At 40.3% G+C, this 9,484-nt stretch overlaps 1 protein-coding gene across 3 annotated transcripts in view; it reads left to right on the plus strand.

Moving 5' to 3' along the window:
• The window catches only part of LOC138049578 (tyrosine-protein phosphatase non-receptor type 21-like), a 50,750-nt gene extending 41,893 nt beyond the window's left edge, over window positions 1-8,857 (plus strand). For all 3 annotated transcript variants that reach the window (XM_068895923.1, XM_068895922.1, XM_068895924.1), the window contains 5 exons: window positions 573-644; window positions 4,080-4,208; window positions 4,876-5,107; window positions 6,884-7,044; window positions 7,824-8,857. In XM_068895923.1, coding sequence (XP_068752024.1) covers window positions 573-644; window positions 4,080-4,208; window positions 4,876-5,107; window positions 6,884-7,044; window positions 7,824-7,952 — 723 coding nt within the window. In that variant the 3' untranslated portion in view covers window positions 7,953-8,857. The remainder of the gene's footprint in view (window positions 1-572; window positions 645-4,079; window positions 4,209-4,875; window positions 5,108-6,883; window positions 7,045-7,823) is intronic.
• The last annotated feature ends 627 nt before the right edge of the window (window positions 8,858-9,484 follow it).

The raw sequence follows: 9,484 nt of genomic DNA on the forward strand, positions 1-9,484 counted from the left end.
AAGATTTAATTGTATTCTCTTGACGTTTGTTTGGAAAAGAATGAAAATGCTTTATTTCATTTAGTAATTTACTAGACCTACTGGACACCCAGCGCTGCCAGTGGGAAAATCACATGGGCTGGGTCCTCTCTAGGTAATTGCCCAAATCATCTTTTGATTGGATTTTTCATGAAACCTTAATGAACGTTTTGTTGTCCTCATTTTCAGTGATTCACCAAGGTAGGCCTCTAATTTCATTTCTCACACACCGCCGGTAGCCATGTCAAGCTGACTGCCGCAAGCCTGACCTTTATTGCAAATTCAAAGCTAATACAAGTAGCATTACACTTAAGACCGGAAATAACGAAAAAAGTTCAAGGCTAGTACATTATACTGGTATTGTATAAAAACTTAAAATCTTTGGGTGGGTGGGCGGCGGGAAAGTCGGCAGTGGCGGACGCAACAAAAAGAACTGCCCGCCTGATAGGTCACATGACCTATACCCAGGCCCCATCGGTGCATGAGAGAAACATTTTTCACTGATTTCGTTTCACTCAGCCAGTGAAAAACTACTCTCTTTTTCTATTTGGCAGGACACTCGAGTTCGATTAAATCCCCAAGATAACCTCAGTGGGAGTGACTACGTTAATGCCGATTTTGTGAAGGTAAAGCATGGTTTCAAGGAACAAGAGTTTCATTCCATAACTTTGAACATTGATGTGCATCTTCTAATTTGATGTGATAACCATCTCAGTTACTACTGTGCTTGGCAGAGGTTTCAAGGGACGGATCCAGGATTTTTCTTAGGGAGTCGGGGGGAACCCCCCTGCACCCTCCCCCTAGATCCGCCCCTGGGTTTCCTTGATTTTCCATTTCTAGTGAAAAAGAGAGGAAACAGATCTGCGAGTCCTCGATGTCATCCAGAACTTTGGATTATTATTATTATTATTATTATTATTATTATTGACTTGTAAGGCGCAAGTATCTGTATACATATAGATACACTGTTTACAAACTCGTAGTAATAAGCAACGCTAATGATACATGTAATAGTGCAATAAAATGAAATAAAAATAAAAATAAAAATTATATATGTATATTTAACTATTGTGGGAGGCGCGATGGCCTTGTGGTTAGTGCGCTCAACTCCGGATCTTGTGGTCCGGGTTCGGGTCCTGGCCGGGGACATTGTGTTGTGTTCTTGGACAAGACACTTTAATCTCACGGTGCCGGCGAATTTAATGCCATGGGTAGCCTTTCGATGGACTGGCATCCCATCCAGGGGGGAGTAGAAATACTCCTAGTCGCTTCATCCAACAGAAACAGGGACAAGCTCCGGCCTAATGGGCCATTTGGCTCGTAAGCAGACTTTACCTTTACCTTTATATTTAAGTATTATCCTGCGAAATCGCGCGGACTATCGCCTGATACTTAGCCGACAAGGCCGTAGGCCGAGTTTGCCAAAATCAGGCGATATTCCGCCAGATTGAGCAGGATAATTGTTTTATTATTCAACACATTGTCACAATGTATTGAATAATGAAAAGACATGTACAAAAACTGCTCCGACTATTACTCGGTAAAAACTCTAGTGAATAAATGGGTCTTAAGTTTCTTCTTAAATGACTTGATAGGCTGATCAACATTCCTAGTAACTAATGGTAACGAATTCCATAGAGCGCGCGCGGCTGAAGAAAATGCACGATCCCCTAAGGTACTGTGAGATTTAAAGTTAGGAGTGCTTAGCAATGTACCATTATAGTTCCTTCTAAGATTGTAACTAGATGGGGGCAAAACAGAGATAAACTCATTAAGGTACAGAGATGCTAGCCCTTAAGAACTATAAAAGTTATCAGTAGTGATTTAAATTCAATACGAGAGTGGACTGGTAACCAATGTACCTCCCGTAATAACGGAGTGATATGACAGAATCGAGTTGCACATAAAACTAAGTGAGCAGAAGAATTCAAAACTCGTTGAAACTCATGCGGCTGATAATCATGCAGGAAGGCCGTAAAAAAGACTATTACAATAATCAACTCTACTAGGTATTAAGTCATGTACTAGGGCTGCCACAAATGTGCTAGTTAGGTATTTTCATATACGCTTAGTGTTATATAAATAGAAAAAAAGCACTGTCTTTATTAAGGTCTGTATTCATTGTTAAGTTAGTGTCGAACCAGGTTCCAAGGTTACAGGCCGTATTGACCAGTTTGACATCAACCTCGCCAACTTTGATGCTTTCAACTGGGGTCTTTGCCAGCTGTTTCAGAGTTCCAATGAGTAAAACCTCAGTCTTGTAGTCGTTGAGCATTAACTTATCTTCAAGCATCCATTGCCTAATCTCTCGAATACTCAACTGCTGAGATAGCATCTGTCTGATTGGTGCTGACAGCAGGACTGAACGATAAGTAGAGCTGAGTGTCAACCGCATACGCGTGAGCTGTTGGTAGGTTTTTCAAACAGCTTACTCGAATAGATTGTAAACAGTAGAGGACCTAAGCATGATCCCTGCGGATTCCGCACTGGGGATAGAATTTTCGTGAAAAAAGTAAAGTAAAGTAAAGCAACCATAATTAACGTCGATAACTCGTAACAGTAATTCAACTGACAAACCTGAGGTCGACGGTGCGCTCATTTTACTCCCCCCTCGCCTTCCGTGCTCCGTTTTATGGGTATTTAAAGCTACTTAAGCTACTCAGAACGGAAAGAAGTCGAAACAAGGATGTGAGATCCCGGAATCGAACTCAGGACCTCTTGCACCAAGGCCGCGCACTAACCGACTGTGCCATCCTCGCTCCTGAGGAGAGAGTTCTGCTGACTGAAATTTGTTGTCCATTGTTCATGTTAAGAAGGAAATGGTTTTTTACCTTCAAGAGTGCGGTTTCATTGGAACGATATTTACGTTAAGCTGACTGTAACGATGGAAAGAGACCATTGTTACTAATGTATCTAGCTAAATTCTTAGCCAGTTAAAAAAATACCGCTGCAACCAGTTATAATTTTAATGCCTGCCCAGTGGCAGAAGCGTGGCAGTCACGTCACGCATCGCCACTGACAGAACATCAAGGGGATCCGTGCAGGCGAAAGCACTCAGCCAAGCAGGGTACTCAATTACCTCATGCACATCTGTAGTTACTGTTACGGGAGGTACAGTCCATGCAGTTGCCCATGCTTTAGTTGAAAGTCTTGATCAATTTCTTTCTCAGTCAGTTTGAATTCATCTGCTGTCCATCATTAAGTGCTGGGCTGAATCATTTGTAGAATGGTTGCCTAGTCGTATTGGTTGCAATTGTATCTGGTTCCCTGGGTTCCTAAGATTTTTGTATTTTTTCTTGTGGCAGGGGAGGGGAGGGGCATCTCGAACGTCTGTATCGGCTAGCTTACTATCTAAACCTTAAAAGATCACTTAGAAACAATGCTCAAGTCTTAACTGGAAAATTAGTGTTTTTGGACTTAACCACAAACTATATTATCTCAAGAAAGGAGGCAAATAGTCCATAACTTATTAAATTATCATCTTTTGAGCAACTCGTCTGGATATCGCATCGGAGCCGAAGGTCAATCACAGGTATAAGTCAACTCCATCCTCCCTTGATTTAGAGGCCATGTAACTGAAAAATGCCAATTGAACGTTATGTCAAATGATTGGATGATTGTGTAGATTACCAGAAGGCCTGATCATGAGTGGTACAGCTACTGCACATTTCATTCACCTCATTTGGTGTAGGAGTCACAAAGTGACCCTCTGACCATGACCTCAACAAGAACTCCAACCATAAGATGATGCATGAAGTTCTTAGGCTTTAGGGGACACCTCGTGCCACATTGTGAACTTGATGCAAAGTACCATTAGTGTCATTATGGGGTCCCCTTTGCTAAGAGAGATCCTGTAGCTCTCCAGACGTGGTCTGTGATTGTAGAACGAAACAATATTGATCGATGCACCTAGCCCTGATAACAAAAGAAGCTACAGTTCATAGAGACGAATAAAAATACATGTAGCAGTACAGGGTTACTTTTTGCTAAAGGTTATACTCAATATTTGATTGGCTGTGTCGTACAAAATGAAGGAACTTACTCGACTGTCTACTTTGCAGATGGAGGTTGGATCTCGAACATACCACTACATTGCAACTCAGGGCCCCATGGAGAAAACAGTGGTGGATTTTTGGCAGATGGTCTGGGAGCAGAATGTTCATATCATTGTCGCTGCAACAGATAACAAGGTACCTTGATTTTCAATTGCCTGTAGTACAGCTGTATTTTAGCAAACGAGCCATTAGTATACTTCTTTACTGAGTGTTTGAAGCCATTTGTACAAGTTGAAATTGTTAAATTATTGTAAATTTCTATGAGCTTTCTTCTTGGTCATAATAAAATTGATAAAGTGATGTGGCATGTCACATGTGACCAGCATGTGATCGGCCTCGTCCAGATCACTGGAAGATTGTATCCCCCCACGTCTCAACTTATTAAATAAATTGATTACACTATGTGTGTGTCTAGTGTTCTAGACAGTGTCTTGTTTACTTTAGGGAGAAGGGCAACGAGGTATTTTACACCCTGGTGTGTCGATTTTATCTCCTGATTTGGAGAAAAAATTGAATCTGAGAAGATCCCCCACATCAGCCCATGTGTCCATCACAAGAATATTACTATGGTCGATTGTTCTTATCGTAGTCGTTCTGGTCTTGGGTTCAATTCCCATCTTGGTCAGAGTTTTTCTCTGTCCTTGTGTGGGCCCATTTCCATTAGTAGGGCTAACGCTCACATGGTCTGTATGGGTAGAAAGTTAGCACTTTACATTACCCTCTAATAGTTAAGTCTGTTGATATATAAGTGCTACACGGCCAACGTTTGCAAACACGTAACCCTTCCTTGTTCTGATCATAGATTGACAGCAGAAGCGCCTGCTATCCTTACTGGTCAGCTGATTCGCCCTGCAGCAAAACATGGTTCAGTTCATTTGAGATAGAAACGGTGTCAGTCCGTGATGAGGGTTCTTACAAGGTACGAACTTTGTCCCTACGACAAGTCGTTACCAAGAAATCAAGAGTCATCTGTCATTTACACTTCAGTGATTGGCCCGATAACAGAGTGCCTGAAGATCCGAAGTCCTTCCTTGGTAAGAAAGTGGTTCAATATATTATGAGGGCTCAATAGTTGTAGGAAATAATCATAAATAATAATATTAAAAATGTTTTCATAGTAGTAGTATTAGTATTCTTAATACTATTAAAATAGTAGTAGTAAGAATACTATTAGTACTAACAATAATAATAATAATAATTTCCAGCTTATTACCAACACGGAAAAATGCCTTCGGCATCCCGCGTCTTAAAACTAGTCGCGTGTTTTTTACTGGGTTGCCAGTATGGCAATCCCAGTCGGAAAAGGGTTGAAATTTCTTGGTTGGTAAAAGTCTTTCCCGCCACTCCCTGGCTACGTGGTGTCTCTATGCATAGAGTCTACTGTGCGTATTTTGTTAGGTTTGAGGGGGTAATGGAAATGGCAATGGCGTCGAAAGTAATTATAACGCGAATGGCCTTTTAGTGCATCTTTAAACAAAATTTACCCTTATGGAGCTCAAGAATGGAACGTCAATTGGATAAACAAGACAGGCGGTGAAAAATAAATATATGGAATCTTAAAATCGACAAGTAATGGACTTCGTCAACAATCTTTCACCCGTCAAGCCGTCATCAAAGTGAGCTGTATTTCTAATATTTTACGAAGTGTGATGTTATGTACAACACTGAAACCAAATGGAAAATTCACTGGTAACTTATGGCTTCAACAAAGACAGAGAAGGAATCGAACACCTTAAGTGAATCTGTGATCTCTGTTGTCTGGCTATTTGTATTTATTTGTACCCAACTCTGCACAGTCTTCAGGTAAAACAATAATTGAAAATGTGACAGCCAAGAATTGTTTGAAAAGAAAGCTTGTCTATTTTGTGCTTCATCATTCAAGGAAAAGGTTCTTCAGGAAAGGGTTTGATTCAGAAATTTATCTTTTTGCGTATGGTAATTTGACACGATTGGGTTTCTTGTCTTCACGCACGCAATGAAATAGGAAGGGTTTTTTGCCTCTAATAGCAAATATGTTGTTTGTTTCAATAAATTTTTCGCTGGAAAAGGTGGCCTTTATGAATTCATCATGTTGTGTAATATTCGAGCTTAACAAATAGACCTTTTTACCGATACGTCGCCATTTTGGGATGCTCAGGGGGCAAATTAATGTGTATTTGCCCCCTGGGCATCCCATAATAGCTATTCGAAACAATAGAAATCAAAATGGCCGCCGTATCGGTAAAAAGGTGTATTTGCATACGTGCGTTGAAATGTGATAAGCTATTAGACAGGATTTTTTTCCCTCTGACAAATGATTTAATAGGTAGTCAAGTTTTTAACCTCAGAAAAATATCTGTTTTGTCATTATAGTGTAAAATGAAGTTTATTTGGGAAGCCAGCAATATTTCTTTAACTTCCTGGTTAATCCAATTTATTGCTACGACTTACTAATGCGAAGATTGTTTACATGAAACTCATGCTTTTTGCGAATTTTGAGTGTCATGAAATTACATCATTTGCGTGACCAAGGTCCTTTATCACGAAGATTTTTCAACAATGTATGGCTTTACTCAAACCCAAAAACATTCAGATAGTAAAAAACTGCATATTTATTAACCATTTCTTGTGCTTTTGTGCTTGTCAGCATTGTGATTTGCGATAATTCGCAAGTCTGTTTTTGGATCTCATAGATGTTTAGATTTTCAAATACATGGCCGCTCAACCTCGTGATTGTGTAAATAGTTCACCCTGAAGTCAAAATAGATGCGTTTCTCAGGAACCTGACAAAGAAGGCTTCCTGACCCGATAGTTTAATTGTTTCTTTACAGAATTTCTTGAAGAATTAGAGTCTGCAAGGCAAAGTATTCATATGAGCAAAATTGCTGAACCGACAGTGGGTCCAGTGATGGTTCATTGCACGGCTGGTGTGGGGAGGACTGGGGTGATTATACTAACGGATCTGATGATCGCCTGTTTACAGAGTAACCAGGTGAGATAAACATGATGATACATACTCCCTATGCCTACCCTTGGGGAACTCACCGACTGGGCCTTGTTTGCGGTTCTGTTCCCTAAATACGAAGCTTCGTCCCTGGCAAATCACGCTTCACAGACAACGAACATCCCCTATTTCGTTTTGTCCATCAAGCGTTGTTATGCATCAAAAAAGAACTCAAGACAACTAACCGGGGGCATGATTCTTGGTCGCTTCCCATCTTTTTGCTACAAATACACCCATTGTTAAACGTATATTTAATATATTATGACGAATGAACTGTGAAGATTATTCATCTAGCAGGTATTACTGAAAAAAAAATTGGATTAAATCTTGTACTAGACTTACTAGACTGTTAAACTTGACGACGTCTACAAAACCCTGATTTTTATGTGGGATTTGAACGCTCTAGCTGAAATCTCGAACCACTGATATACAAGAGACTTTATCCTGGGCAAGGGTGATCTGTGGGCCTTAACTATATTTGCATCAAGGAGACTCAAAGTTGATTCACTAAATTTAGGTCCCGTCCACTCGTATTCGGATATTTTTGAATCCGCAACTTTTTCTTTGCGGATTCAAAAATCTTAAACAGGAAGGAAGTCTGCATAAACCTTTGATGTAGTCACGGTTATTTTGTACAGCAGTACCGCGCACATGCTCATGAACGTTGTCTCTGTGTGCCGACCATTTTGTGTTACACGTGTTCCTTTCTACCACCCAAAAACACAACAAAGTAACGCTAATATCTATTTATGTTTTCCTTAACACAGCGAATAAACGTGGCAAAAGCCTTGACTCATCTGCGTTGCCAGAGAATGTTGTTGGTGGCAAACTTCGGACAATATCGCTTTGTGTACACCGCACTTATCCACTTCATCAAAAATAGCAGACTGATATAGTTATGTCTTAGTCACGTGAGTGTATCACCCTCAGCAGTTTAGAGCCATATTAAGAAAATAGCTAGAAGACAGTAATATACCCGCAGTGTACCATGAGAAAGCTAATGGCTAGGTAGGAGTTTTGAAGTATTCCTAGTAGCCTTAGAAAACGTTCTCCTTTTAACAAGGGGCTCTGAACATAATTTTCCACGGTGTGGCCGCGGAACAAAAAGGTGAAGAGAGAAACCCTTCTTCCTTTTCTGCTCTCGCTTCAATTTTCGCGCATTTATAGGGAGGAAAGATATCTTCGCAGGTTTACTGAGTTCACAGTCTACTTAAGCCTCAGGTTCAACTCTCCCGTTTATGTCACACAAGCGAGCTTCACAGCTGGCTGTGGTTCGTAGTGACTTAAAGTGGCAGTTGAACGTTTAAGATAATGCGTTCACAGCTTTTCTAGTTAACGAAGCCTCTTTAAGGCGCTGTTACACTGTACAATTTTTCGTGCAGCTTATCTCGTAACGCCATGGCAAGACAGGTTGCACGAATGCCCAATGCAGCGTACCAAAAACGGCCATAAACATTGTGAGACAAGTTGTAGAAACCGTTGCCAGAGTGGAATTGAGTTCTACTTTCGCAGCTCATCTCCTCACCCAAAGTTGCAACGAGTTTCAAGCATTGCGCAGTGTAACATCGGCCGTTAAGCGATTGTGTTTTTCTATCTATGCACTGTGCTCAGTGACATTAACTGTATATAATAGTAACTCACAAATTTGTTTTCACAAACATGTATATTCGTTTCTATTAGTGCCAGAGTATTATTTTATCTAAAAGTATTCTATTTGGCAATGATAGTTGTGATATGAAGTTTTATTGCAAATGCTATTCACCTTATTTAGTTTTTAAAGAATAATAAAGAGGAAACTATATTCATGTTCGTTTAAACTTATGGAGCTGCAAGTTGCAGTTTGCACGAATCACGAAAAACATACCCGAAAAAGGCTAATTCTGCTGTGTGCCCCGAGAATGGAAATAGAATACACATTTTCTTTCCACCAATCAGAAACCTCCATTTCCAACTTTCAAAACTGGGCAAGATCGTCCCATAGTACTACTCCAGTCTCGTTCCCAGAGCCCATCGTTTTTCCTATTGCCCGGAGCGGAAAATACCATAATGGGTTTTTTTTCCACCCAAATTTTGACGGAGCATTGTTTTTGTTTTCTCTTGGGACCGTTGTAAGTCCCAAGAGAAACAGGAAACAATGCTCATGCAAAATTTGGGTGGACAAGCAAGGAGTATTATAGTATTTTCCTCTTCGGACAATTCCCGGCATCCAAGACATTCGATGGGCCCTGGGAGGGAAACTGGATTGTTTATGTGATGCTCAGAACAGGCCCAAGTTGCATGTTGAATAGATAACAATTCAATGTTTAACTCAATTTATATAAGGGATGGGATTGCAAGCCGTTCAATTTGAAAATAATAGGACGAAAACAAGTTGAAGCCTGTCAAGTTTTCAAATTGGACTAGAATGGACCTTACGTTATGTACATTA

This window comes from Montipora capricornis, chromosome 5 (assembly GCF_036669925.1).
Source record: "Montipora capricornis isolate CH-2021 chromosome 5, ASM3666992v2, whole genome shotgun sequence".
NCBI lineage: Eukaryota > Metazoa > Cnidaria > Anthozoa > Scleractinia > Acroporidae > Montipora > Montipora capricornis.